The 21,883-nt window shown below is 41.9% G+C and overlaps 1 protein-coding gene across 1 annotated transcript in view; it reads right to left on the reverse strand.

The window, feature by feature from the left end:
- The window catches only part of cacna1ea (calcium channel, voltage-dependent, R type, alpha 1E subunit a), a gene marked incomplete at its 5' end in the record, with an annotated part of 136,382 nt that overhangs the window by 37,582 nt on the left and 76,917 nt on the right, over positions 1-21,883 (reverse strand). Inside the window, 6 exons of the mRNA XM_084388569.1 lie at positions 1,677-1,730; positions 2,234-2,349; positions 3,787-3,890; positions 7,538-7,710; positions 8,285-8,467; positions 9,854-9,957. Coding sequence (XP_084244695.1) covers positions 1,677-1,730; positions 2,234-2,349; positions 3,787-3,890; positions 7,538-7,710; positions 8,285-8,467; positions 9,854-9,957 — 734 coding nt within the window. The remainder of the gene's footprint in view (positions 1-1,676; positions 1,731-2,233; positions 2,350-3,786; positions 3,891-7,537; positions 7,711-8,284; positions 8,468-9,853; positions 9,958-21,883) is intronic.

A 21,883-nucleotide genomic window follows, 5' to 3' on the forward strand; every position in this document is an offset into this window, starting at 1 on the left:
ACAGTCTTTACAAATATGTACCCTTCATTCATCTCACAGAAACGCGATTCATATTTAGGGTAAACAGTCTTTACAAATATGTACCCTTCATTCATCTCACAGAAACGCGATTCATATTTAGGCTAAACAGTCTTTACAAATATGTACCCTTCATTCATCTCACAGAAACGCGATTCATATTATAGAAACGCGATTCATCTTTTTGTTTACATAGGCCTACACTAACGTTATAACGTTATTCCACATTAACACTTGAGAAAGGATAACTTAGCCTACCTCACTCCTCAGCGGGATCTGCTCCTCATGTCAGCACGGAAAATTTTCTCCATAAGGTAGGCTATATTATGCCTCTTTGTTTACACTGATGTGGGCGTTTCACAGACTGAAATGGTTCTCAGAATTTGCGTTTGAATAGCACGCGCTCTCCGGGGCGTGGTCAAATTACTGTGAATCATCTCGTAATGAGCTCGACTGGAGTCGCTCTCTTTTTATACAGATTACAGAAGCTGATAATATTTGTTTTTTATATAAATTACTTCATTTAAAAGCTGCGATCTCAAGCTTTATGCCCGTGGGTCTGTTTCCCTGTTTGACTGAATTTTTGCGGAGTTATAGATCATTTTCGAACGCGTTTCAAATGGGAGTTTACTGACAGAGAGAAGGCAGAAATAGCATCATGTTAGTTTTTCTTTATTTGTCAAAAAGCAAAACACTTTATTTTTATTGTGAGTATACAGAAAAAAAATAGAAACTGAACAGGATCGATTGATGTATTACACGAAAATGAAAGATCAAAATTAACAGAGCATTTTGTGTTTATTTTTCATTGCTAAAAAAAAAAACGAGCAAAACGCGCGGGCGCGTTTTTGGTCCCCAGAGGGTTAATACACCAGAACAGGCTCCTGAATAAATTACAGGGTCCTGCACAGGTCCTGTTTGGTAAATTCGCACCAGCCCGACCTATTATCCGACAGCAGCACTAATTTAATTCCGTACCTGACCCGGCCCGCTTGACATACAGATCGTGACCCGAACCGCACCCGTATTAAATCTACTACATCAGGTAGACAAAACATTTTTTATTTTCTCATGTAACACAAGCAATCCAACCAATATTAGGGATTTTGAGTTGAGGCATAGAAAAATATGCACCCCAACATGGTAATAATTAACAGTAAAAAATATGAGAATGTGCATCTGTTGTGTAAACAATACAAACTTTTGCCTACATCATGTGAACAATCTGCCCATACAGGTTACTTTGAATGTGCATAACTCACACCATAGGCTATACAGACGCTTACAGGTCTCCATAAATTAAAAGAACATGTAGCCAAATATGAGCCGTTACTGTTATATAATATCAGGAATATTCTAGTAAATTATTAATTCTTAATGCCTATTAATTCCCAACCCGCACCAGAAATGACAACATAAATCTTATTCCACCTTATTTGATTACATCAAATATTAGCATTTCACCCGCCAACGTGCAGGACTCTGATAAATGATCAAATCTGGAACAGAGAGAATGTATATTTACTAGGGTGTACCAGTGTACACTGCACTAAGGGTGTTCAAAATAATCACATGACCCTGACACATAATTAAAAACTGCATCCCACAATCTACGTGGGAAAATGATAGAGAAAAACAACAGAGGTCAAACATCTCACCATCTAAAGCAGAAGGTCCTGAATTCTTGTTCTCTTCTGCAAGCATAACCTCCTCTGCAAAATAAAAAATGAATTTCAATTTGAAACAAGTTGTGAACACACAATAAACTGAAAAACTGTCTTTAAAAATCGAATTTAATCGTGGATATTAAAAGTTAAACAAAGAAATGAATGAATAAGAAATATATAAGATATATAAGAAAAAAAAAAAAGATTCTGAGCTATTTCTAGGTTAATAATTAAATATGTATATTTGTGAAAGACCATGTGAACTTGTTTTTAAAGGTTAGATTTCCCTGTTTCAAGTGCACAAGATGCTCTTTGGAGCATTCTCAAATAATGCTGGTTTTACACAAATGTGTGGCATGATAATATAATTTGGTAAGGAAAAATTGCAAAATAGACTTGCATGCATTTTCTTTCACAAGTGTGTCTCTTTTTAACAGTACTCAGCATCCGATGTAAAATGGGGCGATGCTGTGGCACAGTGTTTTGACAGATTTTATTTACTTTATTAGTTTTGCCAGTTCATTCACCAGCTCAGTGTGTAAGAGTACCTGCACGGTCAATCCAGGCCCGATACCCATTCAGCTCCCTCTCGATCTGCTGCTGTCTCCTCAGCTTCATGAAAGCCCTTCGGTTCTCCACTCGCTCACGCTCTTTAGCAAACTCCCTACAGGAGTAAACAACATACAATTACCCACACAGAGAAGAACCAGAGGGATGGGACACACTTAATTTATCAAAGTGTTTCACCTACAGAGTGAAGGAATGAAAGGCAGAGATAGGGAGGCTGTGTCCCATTTTGCATAATAATTTTCTTTTTCTTTTTTTTTTATCACACTGACTTGTGGCTTCTACATAAGCATATTTCATTTTCACTGTTAAACACTGTAAACTATGGAGAAACATCTCTTTTGACTTTGTCAGAATTAGAAAAATGGAAACAAAGTGAACAGTTTTTGCACACTCTCCACACTCCCATGAAGCACTGCGAATGATGTAATTGAGTCCATGTCTCTACGCCTCAAAATACTTAAATGTTTGTATATACAGTATATGTATTATTTTGCAATAAACGTAAAATATATTGTTTTTATATATATATATATATATATATAAAATCAGCATTTATAAATGAGTAGTTTTTTTATTTCGCCGTTGTTTTTCATTAGATTATGCAGTTCCCAAAGGGATTGTAGTTCTTTCTATCACTAAAGCCATTAAGTAAACAGTCTTGTATCTTTGTCTTTTTTTCTGATTTTCAAAAACATTTTTACTTCAAATCAAAGTTTGTAGAGTTGTGATTCACATCATAGCTGATTAGCTTGGTTCAGTGCTTATTCTGTAACAAAGACTTTTTTAAAAATTAATTACTTCCGAATTACTAAAACAAATTACTTCCGAAACCAGCAGTGCTGGTTAATAAAAACAGTAATATTGTGAAATGTTATTACAATTTAAAATCACTGTTGCCTATTTGAATATATTATAAAATGTAATATATTCCTTTGATGGCAATTTTCAGCAGCCAATTACTCCAGTCTTCAGTGTCACATGATCCTTCAGAAATCATTCTAATATGCTTATTTGGTGCTCAAGAAACTTTTCTTTGATGCTAAATATTATTGTAGAAAATGTTTCTGAAGGATCATGTCACAATAAAAACTACAGTAATGGCTGTTGAAAATTCTGCTTTGCAATCACAGGAATAAATTACATTTAAAAATATATTACACTAGAAAACAGACATTTTAAATTCTAATAATATTTCACAGGGTTACTGCTTTACTGTATTTTTAATCAAATACATACAGCCTTTTAAAAAACATAAAAAAAATAAAAAAAATCAATGATTGCAAACTTTTGACCAGTAGTGTATGTGAACACAGAGTCAATGTACAAAGAGAGAAAAGAGAGATGTGTAGAAAGAGAAAGAGATAAGGTCGCTGTGTGTGTAGTAACTTAATCTTACCTCTTGTCTCTAGAGCTGAAGTTAATACATTTCACATTAACCTCCGATAAAACTCATTACCCTGGGTCGGCTCAGACATCAGGTTAGATGTAGTGCCAGTTTGTCTTAGAGATCATTGAGGAAAACAGTACTCACCCTGACAGGACTCCTAATACCAGATTCAACACAAAGAAGGAGCCAATTATTATTAGAGGAATGAAGTAGAGCCAATTCCATGTAGGGCCTAAGGCATCGTTGGTCTGTGCAAACACAAAACAGGAAGTGTGCAGTTCTTAAGCTTCAAAACAAAGAAAGTAATACTTTGAATTTGCAGTAATATAATGCCTAGATTTCCTAGATTGAAAAGGTCTGAAAACCATAAACCCTGCCCTTGTAATGGTGACGTTTCAGCGGGGCTCTGCTCTGCCATGCAAAGGGTGTGATCACTGCGTGGGAAGGTGGCATCATTGCCCAGCTGAGCTGAGAGGGTGTTCCCCACATCCCGATGCAGTTGCAACAGCTCAGTTATGAGTGTGAAAAAAGTCTAACTGTGGCAGCATGACTCGCATCAACATGTATGACACAACATGACTGATTAAAAACAACGTGGCCTTGGATAAACCTGCTTGATCTATTAGTAAAATGTATTTTTGTATGTCAGAGCTGATAGCATTGTGGACAGCGCTCTGACACATTGTGTGGTTGCACTTCAGATCCCGACTTGTGTTACTTTCCGATCCCATCCTCCTATCTCTCCACAATGCTTCCTGTCACGTCTTTACTGTCCTATGCAATAACCTAATCAAATAAATAAATGAGTATTATTAAGTAATATCTGTGATTTGTTTTTAATGTAGAATGGATTATGAAAAAATAAACAGTACTTTAAAAAGCAGGATTCCCAGACAATTTGACCAACAAATTTTCAAATTAACTTTCCAGACATTCAAAAGTACAGGATCATGATTTTTTAAATTAATTTTATTGTAATTAGACTCACAACGAAAAAAAATTACAAGGTGAAACATTTTCTACTGAACCCCCCATATCTACTGAATTTGAGGGTGCTTACTGTATATAAGCAGTAATATTAGCAGCAAGAAAATGTAATTTTATGCCAAAGACAAACAACAAATCTTGTAAACTATCTTAGCAGAACCTCTAAAATTTGTGTTCCGAATTAAGAAAATATATTAATAATTTTGTAAAACTGTTCTGTTTAAATTTGAGTATATTTTAGCTCCAGGAGGGGATTAAACAAGTGTTTATCAAGCAGTGGGTCACAACTCAAAAGTGAATCACAGGTCTATTTGGACGTGACGCAACACTCACATCCATTGTAGGCAAATGTCAGCCGTTATGCGGGCCCTATGGTGCAATGATGCAAAACTATTCATCGATGCCTTGCTCTGGAGGCAGGCATATGCAAATGTATTTGCCTGTGTGACGACACAAATCCCACAGTATCCAAACAAGACATTTTTGGTGCTTGATTAAATAAATGCGTTGTTTCTAATGAGGAGGGCGTTTTAAGCTATGAAACTTGCAGGATTTTTTAATGGTACCTCTAATATATGGTACCTATAATAGATCACGGCAAATTCGATTTCTCATGTCATGACCCCTTTAATAAACATAATTTAATCTTAAACTAAATGCATGATTGTTTTAAAGTCTGAGGAAGTCCTCCTCCAGAAGTCCATGCTCAGAAACCAGCACTATGAAAGTGTAAATCAGAGCCGGCTCAGCATATAAATGACAGTAGTTTGATCAAAGTCAACCACCTAAGCTCATTCCACCAAAAGCTCCAGTGTTAGGACTATGTCTAACACCTCTCATTTCCCAATTTGGAGATAAAACCACTTTGACAAACTCTTCCAAACATGACTTATGAAAAGAGACATGTTATTGTGCCTGAATAGGCTTGTAAGAAGATCAGAAATCAGGGAAAAGCTACACAGTATTGCATACTGTGTGTAAGACCCGTATACAAGTATGACAGGTCACAGCCAAGCGGCAACATTCTGATCTGAAAAATGAAGCCTACCCGGAAGTGCGAAAAACTGCAATACATCGAAAATCCGCTAGAGGGAGGTCCCAAAAGGGAGCAAATGTCCATAGCCCCCATGTTAAAATGTCCGTTTTCACAGCATAAATTCATGCTTTTACAAGTTGGTCCCATGGACTTTTATTGTATTTTTCGATAGCTTCCGAGTGCCTGACAACTGTGAGGGGGGTGAATTTTTTTCTAACTTGTTAGTTTAGATCGTATTTAGATATAAAATATATGACAATAAGGGCGTGGTTAACTTTGAGTGACAGCTTGATTGACAGCTGACAAGGCAGCGCCACGGAGAATGACAACAAGAAGCGCCATTTTTTAATACAGTTGACATATAATACTACTGTTTATGTATCGTGAAATGTAGTTTTAAGAGTTTTTCAGGCGAGAATGTAGTTGTTTAAAGCTCAAATCTGTGGTTTATTTAAAGATTTATGAAAATTTTATCCAGTTGATCCAGCGATGACCGGGCGCTCGGCGTTCGTGTACCCCACCTGGAGCAGTCTTTCATCGGCTTGACGTTATGAGGTTTGCCGCCAATGCCGCGGACTCTGGCGTCTCTTTAGTGGTTAAACATGAGATATTGTGTATATCTATATCGTCTTGTGTATATCTAATGGGCGATTTTTGGTCTCGTGAATCTAAATTTTTTTCCCTGGGCAATCGTTTTGGCTGAGGGGAAGTTTCAGAACTTTATAAGCTATTATAACTTTACCGATGTATAGACTATAGAGCGCTGACTTTGTATGTTTGACTGAATTGTTTGCTTTATTTGTATAGCTTCTTATACCTTTTACGTATACTTTTATAATGGCTAATATTGATAAAACTGAAATTTAACAAAAAGAGACTGGGTTGAGTTTTGTCATTTTAAATTATAATACAACGAAGATGATCTGTAATGTTGTTTACTGTAAAATCTGTTGTTTAGTACAAATGCACATATTGCCTGGACCATAAAATGTGTAATATATTTAAAATGAAAAGAGGCAGGTTTGTGTTTTATATTTTGTTTTTTTCATAAATAGGCAAACGTTATGTGCAGTTGAATATAATCAATATGCATTGCCTGAACCACATTTGTGTGGCTATAATGTTTAAGATTTCTTTAATTGAAAACGAAAAGAGTTCGTATGGTGTTTTATAACACATTTCGTTGCCTAAAATATACACAGAGATAACCGAAGTAGCAGAGCGAGCTGAGTGACGCGCGCTGCGTTAGAAGGTGGGCGGGGTTAGGATTTCCCAAGATTTTCCAAGATGGCGCCGCCCATACCCCCCATAAACGGCTTCAAACCCGTTCTTCAGAAAGTCTATGGGTTACGTCACAGACGCTTTGTCCATATTTTTTACAGTCTATGGTCACAGCTGCAAGGGTGGAGTTTTCTTTTGCCATTTATTTATTATTTTGGGGGAGAAGAGAAGGAATGGGATTAGGACACAAAGCAAATGTATCCTGTCTGCATGAGCACCAAGGATCAACGTCTCCCAGTATAAACGCTAATCACAAAGCCATGGTACCAGCAAAAACATTTCTTTATATTTCTTCAGAAAGACAAGGCTTGAACTCATCCAACCCATTACTTGCCAAAAACCTCAAACAATGCGAATTGCTGCGTATGTAAAGCGAGTCATTAAACCGCATAAAATGTGAAATAAAAAAGATTTCAAACACATTTGCTAATGACCCTGTTTAATCTAAAAACAAAATGTGTTTAAATTAAACGAGATCTTTAACAGTGAAGTAATGCTTAAACATTGCATTAAATTAAGATTATACTTTTATTAAATAGGATTATAATACAGAAGCAGAACTGCTACAGATCAGCTGAGGTAGAAACTCACATTATAGAGTATGGTTGTCCACCCTTCCATGGTGATGCACTGGAAGACAGTCAGTATGGAAAATAAGATGTTATCAAACTGAGTGATGCCATCATTGGGTCCGGGCCAGTAGTTATTGCAGGTATAATTTTCAGAACATTTCTTGAACCCACATTGCTCAGATTCAGATAAGCCTAGAGGAAATAAGAGAGACACAATTTTTTGTACTGAATATTAAATCTATAGTGATTGACTTTTTAATTTAGTTTAATGTATCTATGTCAAATGTTTGTTTAATTTTGATTAATGTATCTGTGTAATTTGTCTGTTTGCTTTCCTGTTGGCTATCATGCAGCAAATAGAGGAGGCCCACAGAAAGAGGAGGTGTTTACTTCATGTATGGGAGGAGGAGCCAAGACTCTAATTTCCAGGTCTGTATGGACCCCTGATTTTTTCATGCAAATGATAATAATGTTATTCTTGTAAATACTAATCCTATTTTTTGTTATTTAATAATATGCATGTGTATTATGGTAATTTCTTTTTAGAAGAATGAGTTATTTGTGACCCTAAACGATGCTAGATGGTTAGATTAACAAGTTTCAGAGAAATTCATTTTTTTAATAAAAAAATTTCCCACTGAAATTTTTTTGAAAGTCTGTTTCCAATGTTCTTTCTTTTTTAGTATTCTAAAGATTTACACTGGATCCCAACATCTGACATAAATACAAATTAAAAGATGTATATCTGGTCTGCGCATGTTCTTACTTGTGTTTGTCAGTGTGCGATCCGCTTTACTTTTAATGCCTGGTACACATTGCCTGTGGAGTTTTCCACTGTAGAACTCTAGTCCAATAATGGCAAACATGAGAATGGCAAAAAACAGCAGCAGACCGATCTGTAGCAGTGGCACCATTGCCTTCATTATGGATTTCAGAACTATTTGCAGACCTAAAAAACATAAAAATATATATCAATCACACATAAACATTAGTATTTATCACAAATAATTATGAAAATTTCAACCAAGGCTCATGCCCAAGGCAACATTTTTACAAAATGATATTGCGCTTCTTGCATGTTTTGAGACACCTACAGTAAACCTAACCAATAGTGTTAACAAAGGCAAACATGAGATAAGAACACATTTGGTGAAGCAACTATGCCATTTTTGCTGGACTCGTCCCTGTGTGCTCCCTATCAGAAGTGCACAGCTGTAGCAGGTGAGCTACCGAGCAAGCTCGGTATATCAGAAAAGCCACATATATGGAGCTGACTATGTGATGTAAATGTCAAAAATTTATTACTTTACAAATCATGTACTATGGTAAAAGTGTTTTGAGGTTATTATCAGTGACTGCTCGTGAGAAGAAGCAAGGGAGGCACAGCAAAATCCATAGCCGAAGACTTTTGCCTCCATTGCTAAAAAATGTTGCCAATCACCATAGAGTATTTCACTTTCAGCGGTGAGAGTGTTGAGAAAAAATACATTGCAGAGGAGGTTACCCTCCCTTGGTATATCAACAAATCATTATAGAGACGTAAATTACGTGATAGGCTATTAGTCTGAACTGCTACCACTGATAATGTACCAAAAGATGCCAATAAAACAGCTTGTGAACAATATGTCATGTAATGTTACATTCCGTGACCATAAACTTGTTAGTCAGCAAGAAAAAATAACTCTAGAGGAGCATTTTGATAAATATATGCACCATATTACATATTCATTATAATTTTTACTGTTCCTCAATATTTAATGTATGTTTGAAGAAACACCATTTAAATGTGTATTGAACGAATTGGAGTAGAAACATGATGTAATTATGAAGTTAGTATTATAACTTTGTTATTATAAAAAATACCTTGAGTGTAATTTAAGTGATAAAAATCTGTTAATTTTAACATTCAATATTATAGTAATTTAGACTTTTACTGCCTCTAGTGTTCATTTCAGCTGGAAACTGCAGAGAATAGTAAGTATTGGAGTTTTGCAGAAATGTAGGTAGAGGAACACTTTTCCAATGAGCCGGTTAGAAAATGTACTATCCATTTCTTTAATGTGGAAATGACTACACAGTGTCCTAACCCGCTGTGATGTGACAGGTTACAGATGCTTGGAGTGGGATTTTGGAATAAAGAGATTTCACTGTGCAGCTACCCAGATAAAAAGACATATTGCAACAAACAAAATGCCTTGATGCATATAACTTTTTGCGGTTGGATTTATGTCTTCTTGTTTTATCGCTTTGCACCTGATTAGGACGCAGTATAATACTTCTCTCAAACAAAATAACACAGTGTGATTAAGAACTTCATATAGATTCGTAAACATACTAGGAATGCCAGAAACCAGTTTAAGGGGCCGTAATACCCTCACAGCCCTCAGCGTTCGCAGGTCTAATGAAATATTCATGTGGGCTCCTGCTGTGGCCAGAATCCTGTTAACAAAATAAAAACAAACATAGGTTAGGCGAGGAAACGAAACAACAGTTTTGCAGGATATATAAATATTTCACAAATATGTTAATGATGATGTTGGGTAAACTACACAATCTCCATCAATAGTGACATGGTAATCGCCGCTATAGTGATGATTCATAGTGATACTGTAGATACAGGGGAGTAATTAGAGCAGCGGTGCTCAATGCATGTGGTCCTTAATGAGGTAATCCCTCTCGATGAATGACAGCTAGCACACTTTCTAATAAGGGTCACTTCTGATTCACAGCTTTCTTCTAAATGCAGGTGATATTCATCAGGCATGAACAATGAGTCATCTCTGTCTTTCATTCCACTCGTTTATTTCACGTATAGACCTTGACAAGAGCGCAGCCATCTTTAGAATTTCGTGTTTGAACTTCTGTTAACAAACCGTCTAGCTGGTGAGGTGGATTTACTTATTGTTAACCAAAGTTATCATGTCAAATAAGGACAATAGAGGACCACGGTCCGGTTCTGTACCCCGGCTTGGTTAAAAAAGTACTGCAATACAAAATAACTGTAGCCCCATTTTACCGTTTCTATAGTTTAAAGTGAGCAGCACGTCAAAACAACAGAGCTGCGCACAACACTCAGGGCTGTTTTTGGGAATGATCATTTGGCACTCTAATATTTGTATCTAGAGCCAAACGAGCTTCATTCAAGCCCATTCCGCTCTGTGCACGTTGCTTCTCTTCCCTGCTAAAGATTTAAAGCAATACAAGAGCAACAGATGACATAGATATTTTAACAACAGTAGCAGAAACATGGAGAGCAGCCAATAAATAATAATTCATACTTTCGCTAAAACGATTCAGAAAAAATGAGAATGCTGCAATTATAGTCATTTTAATCTGCCATACAGTATATGACTCTGACCGTTCAAACCAAGTTTGTGACAAAACAATTTATTTTTTAATCTACAGTATATTTAGCATTAGGCCTAGTAATCAGCATGTTAAGAGCATTTCATAATAAACAGTTATAATTGAAAAAAAAAAAAAAATTGTAGATGGCAAGGAAAGACTATTAAAACTTTGAAATTGTTAGTTAACTTTGTTTCCTACACATGAGATAATTTTTATGATTATGTACGTTGTTTGTTTATTTTTAGTAGATACTTATTTTAAGCAAACCAAAAAAATGATCCAGACTTCAAGAGGAAAACCCTGAACCCCCATACAGTATATTTTAGCAGTCTCATGGCCTTCTGCCATACATAGGTATCTAAATGTAAAAATAATAGCCTAATGAAACATCTGATCTTACCATTTAATATTCATATCCAATTGGGCTCAAATGATGAAATATTTTTTAAATGATAACATTTTTTATTTCTCAGATGCCACTGCTTTGGCTCTCGGGACCCAACATTTTTACCTTTGATGAGTATTTAGGAATTGTTTTATTTTTGTTTAAAAAACGTAAAAATACTTTACAAAGTATTACTGCTGCCCACAGTGCACAGATGGAAATATAACTATTCCAATTTTTTTTTTTTTATTATAACAAAAAAAAAAAAAAAAATATATATATATATATATATATATATATATATATATATATATATATATATAGGCTAATTATTTTTTTATTTATTATTGTACAGACCTCCGCTGGGAAGGAAATCTAGAGACCAGGGGCCGTATTCACAAAGCATTTTATCTTACCACTAGGAGTACTCCTAAATAGCACTAAAAGATTTTAGCTAGGAGTTTTCTCTTAAAAGTTATTCACAACGCCTTTCAGACCTACTCTTAGTAAAGAAAAATGACAACTCCTAAACTAAGAGTGAGTCTTCGTTGCTATGGATGACGTCATTACTCATGCACGAGCTTGACTGAAGTGACCACCTTGATTGGCTGATGATTGTAACGCGGGAATGATTCCAAACAGCTCCCCTACGATGATGAGTGACAGGTGACAGGTCTGAGAATGCGTGCGCTACACAAGTAGTGCGAAGGACGGAAGATGATGAATAACTGATTAAATAGCCTAAATGAATTAAGAGTAAGGCAAAACAAATAGCATAGTAGCCTAATGAAACATATGCAATATCTTTGCAACATTATTGAATTAATCTGTCACTATATGCCTCTGCCTACGTTTGCAAAGAGAAGAACATTTTAATTTGATTCACAATGAAACGTTACAATTAGTTTACATGCAATGAGTAGCCTAGTTTTGGTTGTTGTTGATGGCGTTATTGCATCCCTAGTTATTGTTCCCTCGCAATTGGAAGCTCCTGTAGCCGCATACGCATTTCAAAACATCGCAACGTGAAATGCCACAAAAAGCGGTTTGTGAATAGGTCTTAGTGAGTTAGGAGTCCTCTCGACTTCTTTTAAGCTGTCCCAGGCTTAGGTGCTACTTTTAGGGCTAAAATGCTTCGTGAATTACTCTTAGTCAAAAAAATTAGGAGTCCTAAAGTTACGAGTGACACGCCCATTATTTTTAGGAGTTGCTCCTAAATTCGCCAGTTAGGAGCTACTTTTAGCCTTAAAATTCATTGTGAATACGGCCCCTGACCTCTTGGATCTTTGATTGAATACCCCTGGTCTATGGTATGTCCTCATTTACACAGCCAAGTAAATGTGTGCGTGTTTGCACTTTGCAGGGGGCCACAATAAGTGATAGCACTGAATGGGTGAGTGTGGAAGGGGCAGGATACAACATAGAAAAATAAAAAAGCTAAGGGTTACCTGAAGTGTCACTGATCTTAAAAAAAAAAGAGATCTCTGTACACCCTTCACAACATCTGAACTCCAGCATGCTTTAGAAACCCTGCTGAAAAGACCAGCATGAATTTCCTTGCTGATCCTAGCTGCTTTATGCAGATTACACATTTAATCATTTAGCAGGTGCTTTTATCCAAAACGACTTACAAATGTGGAATAATCACAAGTAATTTATCATACAAATCCAATTTTATTGGATTGCAAGAACCAAAATAAAATTATAAAAAGTGTAATACATATTAGCACACAAATATACATACATACATACATACATATATACATAAATACATCTACAATACAATATATGCTGGTGAAGAAAATTCAAAGATGAAGGGTGAATTTACAGAGGAACACAATATGATACATTTTCCTGATTGATTATTGCTGTGCGGGTCATCATACCCATCCCTACTAGCACCCTCCTAAGATGCAGGCCAGAAAAGTACATTGTAATAATGTGATATGATTATTGTTGGTCCAATTAGAATGAATAGAATCCCTCTTCTCTAAGGGGGAACCCATCAAGGGCAAGGCTCATTATAAAATGCTAATGTTGTCTTTTATTTGCTTTGCCACCTAACAGGAAACGGCAACTCATCTGTGATGCAGCATGCAGGGAAATGAGAAGAGCATTAGTGTGTGAGTGAGAGAAGCTTTTATCGGCATTCGGTTTCTGACAGATACCCAATGGATGCCATGTGTGTAACCTGGGATGAACCGTCCATTCCAACATCTCAACCAAAGCTAAAAATTCTCGATTCTCTCATAATCCAATTCAAGTGGCACTCCTGTTGTTGACTAATTAAACTCCATCCCATTCAACCCCACAAGATGAGATGGACTGCCAAAGAGAGGTGGATGAACACAAGACACACACACAAAAAAAGGAAGACACATAAAGAGACAGTGAGATTGTCGGATGAGAGTGACTTTGTATGGAATGGGGTGGGTGATATGATCAAAATCTTAGAACTCAAAGTCATTTTATTTGAAGATTTTTGATAAAAAAAAATGTATACCATTGAAATTTCATCATTTTTGCCACCAATTTCAATATCTCTGCACCTGCTGTAGTCAACCAAAGAAATGCTTAGTCGACCAAAGTCCTGTCCTGCACAACGATTAGTCGACTAAAAATTAGTCGACTTTTGCATTTTGATTAAACATTTATTAAACAATTGTCAGAGCATTTATAAAACAACAACGAAAAAAGTTTTTTTTATTTTTTATTTTTTATTGACACCTGGGATCCCCCGCGAAACGGTTCTCATTCGCGCTTGAATAAGGCCGGCGACACACTGGCTGCTGGCGTGAGAGTCTCAGCTGCGTTGGGTGTCTGTTTTTATTTCGGCTCCCATGTTAATAGGTTGGAGTTTGCTGGAGCCTGAGTGTTCCAGCAACGGGAGTTCTCTGGCTAGAGCGCAGAACAGCGGAGTTTGTATGGACCGAAGTGCATGCCTGAGCTTGTATTGCTGCTGTTGCTTTGACATTGTGGAAAATAGAATAATAGAAACAAAATGTATTCGACTTTTTACCCGTTATTATCAATCTAAATTAATCTCGTTTTTAATTTAGGCTAACTTAATTTCGTTCTTCTTTATTTAAATTTCGTTTTTTCTTTATTTAAATTTCGGTTTTCTTTAGGCCTTTTTAAATTTCGTTTTTCTTTATTTAAATTTCGTTTATTTAAATTTCGTTTTTTTCTTTATTTAAATTTCGTTTTTTTCTTTATTTAAATTTCGTTTTTCTTTATTTAAATTTCGTTTTTCTTTATTTAAATCGTACTCGGTTACTAACGTAACCTCGGTTCTCTCTAGAAGAGGGAACGAGTACTGCGTAAGATATCTTACGCTAGGGGAAAATCCTTTTCCGCGAGATATTGAAGCCAAAAATTATCCTTAATTTTGTAATAATGCAAAACGCATTGCAGCAGCAATGCAGACATAGGCGAGACAGCTCGCGCGCCTATTGGATGCTCTGCGGCAACTGCAGCAGCCTATCGAGCGAGGCCTGGCGTGACGTCAGACCCAATCAGGGCACTTCGCGCCCGCTGCGTCACGTCCCGCCGAAATGGGCGTGGTCTAGGCCTATAAATATCGCTCGCAGGCAGCTATTATCTGGTTTTTCATCATCGAAGCAACCAGAGCGTGTGCATGCACGGCAAGATACGCAGTACTCGTTCCCTCTTCTAGAGAGAACCGAGGTTACGTTAGTAACCGAGTACGTTCTCTTACGAGAGGTCTCTCGTACTGCGTAAGATATCTTACGCTAGGGGACCCAATGTAAAACGCCGTGCATGCTGAGATCTGACACCAAAGACCCAAGGGCGAAAGCCCGGGGTACATATAGTGCACAATCACTCAGTGAACTCACAGGGAGTCCGGGAAGAAGGAGGGGTGCAGCCTCACTTTTCCACATAAAGTAGCGTCGACGGGACGCGAATTTCATCATACAGACAGGGCGGGGTACGGCCTGAACTGATGGGGAAAAATGTGGGTCTTACATAGTTTGCCCAGCTTTATACTGTCGAACGCTGAGCTTGTGCTCAGCAAACGCAGCATTCTGAGCTGAACGCATCAGGTCAGATAATACTGGTAGTTTAGACCGACAGCAGCCTGGCCTGCAGGGCGGGAACCTCTAGGTTATAAAACCTTATAAATGTAGACGGGGAGGCCCAGCCTGCCGCCATACAAATATCTTGCAAGGCAATCCCACTTGACCAGGCCCACGAAGAGGCCATGCCTCTCGTGGAGTGCGCTCTGACACCCAAAGGGCACTGCATGCCCTTGGAGGCGTATGCCAGCGCTATAGCATCAACTATCCATCTGGATAGGCTCTGTTTCGACGCGGCTAGTCCCTTAGAACGTCCGCTAAACGAAACAAAGAGCTGTTCCGTCTGTCTGAAAACAGACGAGCGAGACACATAAGCTCGTAATGCCCTGACTGGGCAAAGGAGGCTCGCGTCTCTTTCCTCATCAGGGACCGGCAGGGCTGACAGAGAGATAATCTGTGCCCTAAACGGTGTGTTGAGGGATTTTGGAACATAACCGTGCTTAGGTTTGAGTATAACTTTTGAGTCATTGGGCCCAAACTCCATGCACGCCGCGCTCACAGAGAGCGCGTGCAGATCCCCTATGCGCTTCACTGAAGCGAGAGCCAGCAAAAACACCGTTTTGAAAGACAGGTGTTTCAAATCGATTGACTGTAAAGGCTCAAATGGCGCACCTTTCATGGCTTCCAGAACCGTAGAAAGGTCCCATACGGGGACTGAGGGAGGTCTGGGAGGATTCAGTCTCTTAGCTCCTCTAAGGAAGCGGATGACTAAATCGTTCCTTCCTATTGACTGACCAAGCGTTGTTTCTGAGAACGCTGCTATAGCCGCCACATAAACTTTGAGCGTGGAGGGGGCCCTGCCCCCATCCAACAGCTCTTGTAGGAAGGAAAGCACCTCCGTCACATCACAGTTTGTGGGTGACACACCACGGGCTGTGCACCAGCCCGAAAACACTGACCATTTCGAAGAATAGAGTCGTCTTGTAGACGGAGCTCTAGCCTGCGTGATCGTGTTTAATACTCCTTTAGGGAGTCCAACATGTACCCGTTGATGGCCCAGACATGAAGGGACCATAGTTCCGGGTGAGGATGCCAGATCGAGCCGCGGGCCTGTGAGAGGAGATCTCTCCTCACTGGTACTGGCCACGGGGCAGTACTTGCTAACTGCATCACGGCTGGAAACCAAGGTTGGTTTTTCCAGAACGGTGCTACCAGCAGTACTGAGCATCCTTCTTCCCTGATCCGTTCTATCACCTGAGGCAGGAGAGAGACGGGGGGAAAAGCATAGAGCGGGCGGCGGGGCCACACATGGGCCAGCGCGCTCCTGCTCTTGGAGAAAAATTCTTGACAGTGAGCGTTTTCTTGAGACGCAAACAGGTCTACTTCCGCTCTGCCGAATTTCTTCCACAGCAGTTGGACTGTCTGTGGGTGTAGAGACCATTCGCCTGCCGGAACATTGTTCCTGGACAGTCTGTCCGGTCCTAAATTCAAGATCCCTGGCACGTGCGCTGCTCTGAGCGAGCGCAGGTTGCACTGAGCTCATACCAGGAGGCGTTCTGCCAGCCTGTACAGTTTCTCGGATCTGATGCCGCCCTGGCGATTTATGTAGGACACCACAGACATGTTGTCCGAACGGACCAAGACGTGGTGACCTTTTATTTGGGGACAAAAACGCGTCAGCGCGTTGTCTACTGCCAGCATTTCGAGGCAGTTTATGTGCAGGAGCTTCTCCCGTTCTGACCACTGGCCGAAGAACGGTCTGCCCTCGAGCAGCGCTCCCCATCCCGAGGTGGACACGTCCGTGGACACCACTTTCACCCTCGAGGAAGTCCCCAGGCTTACACCTGATTGGTACCAGTCGTTCGCTTTCCAGGGTTTCAGAGCTGTAACGCATTTCTGATTGACCCTGAGGCGAAGCAAACCGGGTGCCCACGCTTCGCGTGGGACTCGCGCTTTCAGCCAAAACTGCAGCGGGCGCATGCGGAGCAGACCCAGCTGGAGCACTGACGATGCTGAGGCCATGAGACCTAGCATCTTCTGAAATTTCTTGAGCGGGACAAACGCGCCGCAGCGAAAAGAGTTCGCTGTGCGTCGAATGTCTACCGCGCGCTGTTGTGATAGTCGCGCTATCATGGATAGTGAGTCCAGTTCTGTGCCCAGGAAAGATATTTTCTGACTGGGTGACAGGGAGCTCTTTGCCCAATTGACACTCAGACCCAAATCCTCGAGGTGATCGAGTAAAATGGTCGTGTGTTCTATGAGCACTGCGCGAGATTGCGCTAGAATCAGCCAATCGTCCAAATAGTTCAGCACTCGCATGCCTCTCATTCTGAGGGGTGCGAGCGCCGCATCCATGCACTTCGTAAATGTACGGGGTGCTAGGGACAAACCGAACGGGAGGACTGTGTACTGATATGCCTGGCCCTCGAAGGCGAATCTCAAATATCGCCTGTGACGTGACGCTATCTGTATTTGAAAATACGCGTCTTTCAGATCTATTGACACAAACCAATCTCCTTGGCGAATCTGCACAAGGATTTGCCTGGTCGTGAGCATCCTGAACTGTCGCTTCACAAGCACTTTGTTCAGTTGCCTTAGATCTAGTATGGGTCTGAGACCCCCGTCTTTTTTCGGTACCAGGAAGTATCTGCTGTATAGCCCTCCCTCGCTCTGATCTTGAGAGAGAGGTTCTATGGCCCCTTTGCTCAATAGTTTCGTCACTTCGGCTCGAAGTAGATGTGCTACTTCTGTTTTTACCGTGGTCTCGACGCGCGCCACATAGCGGCGAAGGCGTCGGCGAAACTGCAGCGAATAGCCTCTTTCTATAATGTTCAGCACCCACTTCGAGACCCCGGGTAGCTTTGCCCATGCGTCTGCATGGATAGCTAGGGGTCGAATACGAAGCGCGCTCCGCTCGCTCAGCGATGGAGAAGCTTCGGTGTGCTGTAACACAAGCGTGTCGCTCGTGACATTTGAGGCATGGGGCGCGCTGATGACAGCGGGCAGATTGCCTGCGCTCGACTCCTCTGCGGTGGTTAACCGCGAGGGGGAGGGCTGGGCGGTTCCCGTGGGAACTGTCATGTCTATGTGTGGATGTGGGCGCGGGACAGCGGGCACATTTATCACACCGAAAGCATCGTTCGCTTGCGTGAAGCGAGTGCACGTTGGTTTCGTTTTTACAGAAACCGTGAGACATGCATAACGTGGTGTTAGTGGGCACTGGGTAGTGGGCACTTTCACCATGTTTGAAGCGCAACCGATCTGAGTCGGTTTTATGTGCGCGAGCCCTGTGTGACAGGCTGTGCTTATGTGTAGGGATGGGCACTGGGCAGTGGGCATTCTTACTACACACGAAACACCATCGGCCGTGGCCGGGACACCAGAAAATACACTCTTTTGGGGATTTATCTGGGTAGCCGTGAAAACGGCATTTGTGTGCAGGCAAGCGGGTGACAGAACCGACTTGTTGGCTGCAGAAAACACTGGAACAGTCACATTTTCTGGAACTGGACGAGCGAATAGCTTTGGTGTGAGTCCGGCCGCAGCGGGACTGGAACACTGTCGTTTTCCTAGCTGTGCTAGGACGACTTCGGGGCCTCGGGCTTCACCGTGATCCTAGGTCGCGAGCCGCGTCCTGCGGGGCGGCGACCGGATGAGCGGGAGCGCGGTCTCGCGCTTCTGGCCTGGCGGCGCTGTGAAGTGGAGGCAGTGGACGGTGGCTGTGGCTGTGAGCTCTGAGCAGACGGTTTCGCACGGCCTGCTGCAGAGCTGGAGCGCTTCGGGAGGAAGTGCTTCATAGCCTGAGACGCTTTCTGTACCTCTGCGAATCTCTCCGCGAAATCCTTGACGGAGGATCCAAAGAGGCCTGTAGCGGAAAGCGGGGCGTCGAGGAACGCGGTGCGTTCAGACTCGGCCATTTCCGAGAGCGTCAGCCAGAGATGTCTCTCAGACACGGTGAGAGAAGCCATAGTCCGTCCAATGGCTTGTGCTGCGGACTTAGTAGCACGAAGAGCGCGGCAAGCTTTAGAGGGTAGGGCCGGCTTAGCGCGCCGTCCAGCGGAGGGCGGGCATAAGTGGGCCGCTATCGCCTCTTCAACCGGCGGCAGCGAGAGGTATCCTTTGTTCTTGGCATCGTCAACGGCGGAGAATGCCAAAGAAACAGCAGGACGCACTCTAGCAGAATAGGGGGCGCTCCAGGACTTGGCGACTTCTTCGTGTAACTCAGGAAGAAAGGGCGCCGGTCTGGACGCAGGCGAAGCGCGCTCCCCAGGCAGGAAAAATCCATCCAGCCGGTTGTGAGCGGGCTGCTCAGGCGAAGACCACTCGAGGCCGAGGCTCGCCGCGGCCTGTGCAAGTACTCGCATGAGTTCCGTCTCAATGGAAGCTCTCTTGCCTGACGATGTGCGGGCAGGGGGTGCGGGGTCCTCAGAGCCCGCCCAATCCTCACTGCCTGACGCCAGGATAGAGCAGGAATCATCCTCTCCCAGCAGGGCTTCCTCATCCGCGATATCAACGAAAGCGGCGGCAGACGGCTGTCCGCCAGGAAGCGAAACAGAAGAAGCCGGGGAAGCAAGCGGGCGAACCGGCGAGCTTTGGCGGCTGAGGGAGGGTTCCGGGGCCCGCTGGGCACGGCGCTTTTTACGGCGCGACGCCGCGGCGGGCGGGGGAGCAGTCTCGGTGAAGACGGCTAGGCGAGTCCTCAGAGTCGCCATTGCCATCAGCTCGCAGTGAGGGCATCCGCCGTCAGCGAGCGCGAGAGCTGCATGTTCCTCACCCAGGCAGGAAACGCAGATCACGTGGCGGTCCCCGTCGCTGAGTGTGGCTCTGCACGAGCCGCAGGAAGGCATCTTTAAAAAGACGCTAGCTCTTTTAGAAATGTGTGTCGCAGCGGCGACACACACACACAGAAATACAGTGTAAATAAAAGAGAAGGATATAAGCGCCGGAAAGCGCAGCAGGAAGGCAGGAAGGCGGCGCGGCCAGCGACTTCAGTGACTCGTCCCGCTGAAGGTGCTCTCTCTCGACGGCGCGGCTTCTAATCCAGCTCCAGCGATGCGTGTGCTTCGCTTGAAGGATGAAAAATCAGATAATAGCTGCCTGCGAGCGATATTTATAGGCCTAGACCACGCCCATTTCGGCGGGACGTGACGCAGCGGGCGCGAAGTGCCCTGATTGGGTCTGACGTCACGCCAGGCCTCGCTCGATAGGCTGCTGCAGTTGCCGCAGAGCAGCCAATAGGCGCGCGAGCTGTCTCGCCTATGTCTGCATTGCTGCTGCAACGCGTTTTGCATTATTACAAAATTAAGGATAATTTTTGGCTTCAATATCTCGCGGAAAAGGATTTTCCCCTAGCGTAAGATATCTTACGCAGTACGAGAGACCTCTCGTAAGAGAACTACCCTTTACTGTGTCAGTAATTTGTTAGTCAGAAAAACATTAGACTACCTTAAAAGTATTGCTTAAGTTAACAGACTGTGTGCGTTTTATATCACTAGTGCAATGTCCGTTCTCGGAGAATATAGCCTAAGCCCTGCTCGCGTGAGGTGCGCCGCTTCCCGCTCGCGCTGTTCTGTAGTTTACTATTAATTCTGAACGTGTCGCGTGTCGCGTCTCGCGTGTCTGTCTATATTGCACCAAATGCGACACTGCACTCCCTTGTAAAGTCGATTGGATGAACGGTTCTCGAAATAATCAAAATGCAAACGGATAGACAGACACATAGAGATTACTACCTATATTCCTTACTGAGCGCGAAGCAGCAGTGCAGCCAGCCACAGGTGCGGTTCCCGAGTGTTCTACGTGGTGCGCTAAACTGTGGCGCTGTTACAAAATAGCCTAAATTAAAGCATTTAAAGTTGAGCATAAAACATAGGCTAATTATATTTAGAATACAGTAATATATAACTGCTTATAAATGAATAAATATCAAGGAGTAAATCAATGAAAATGTCTTTATTGGTGAAAAAAAAAAAAAAAATTATGCGACTGGTCGACCAATGAGAATGTCAGTCGACCAAGACGGCATCGACCGATTAGTCGACTAAACGACTAAAGTTGACAGCCCTACCTGTGTCGACCATGGTACACTGCTGCGCACCGACATGGCGCCTCTTGTGTTGTCATTGCCCTTGTAGCACACGCAAGTGACGATTCTCTGTCAACCAATCAACGTTCTGCAGTGAGTCTAGCTCCACCCTTTAGGTACCGGACTACTGTGCTAGGTACCCCAACGGAAGGGTCCCAAAAAAGTGGTATGGTATGGTTCGGTATTTTGGTACCATTCACAACTTCTGACAGTTGAAACAGAAATAACTGCGTACCGTTCTGTACTTTACTGTACCGTACTGCTCAGTGGAAACGAGCCAAAAAACTGCTTGCCAAACTCACAATTAAATAACATATTTCAAATCAGCAACAAATTCTGACATGAGCTGTCCCATAAATGTTGTTTCTTATGCTCAAATAGCCATTTTTTAGGCTAGCAAGCCAATGCGCAAGTGCAGTCCTAAGCGCGAGTCTCAAGTTTCTATGGGAACCAGAGCTCTTAATGGCAGCTGCAGTGACGCAATGACTTTACCAATCAGCGATTGGCGCT

The sequence above is a fragment of the Rutilus rutilus genome, assembly GCF_951802725.1.
Source record: "Rutilus rutilus genome assembly, chromosome: 19".
In the NCBI taxonomy this organism is placed as follows: Eukaryota; Metazoa; Chordata; class Actinopteri; order Cypriniformes; family Leuciscidae; genus Rutilus; species Rutilus rutilus.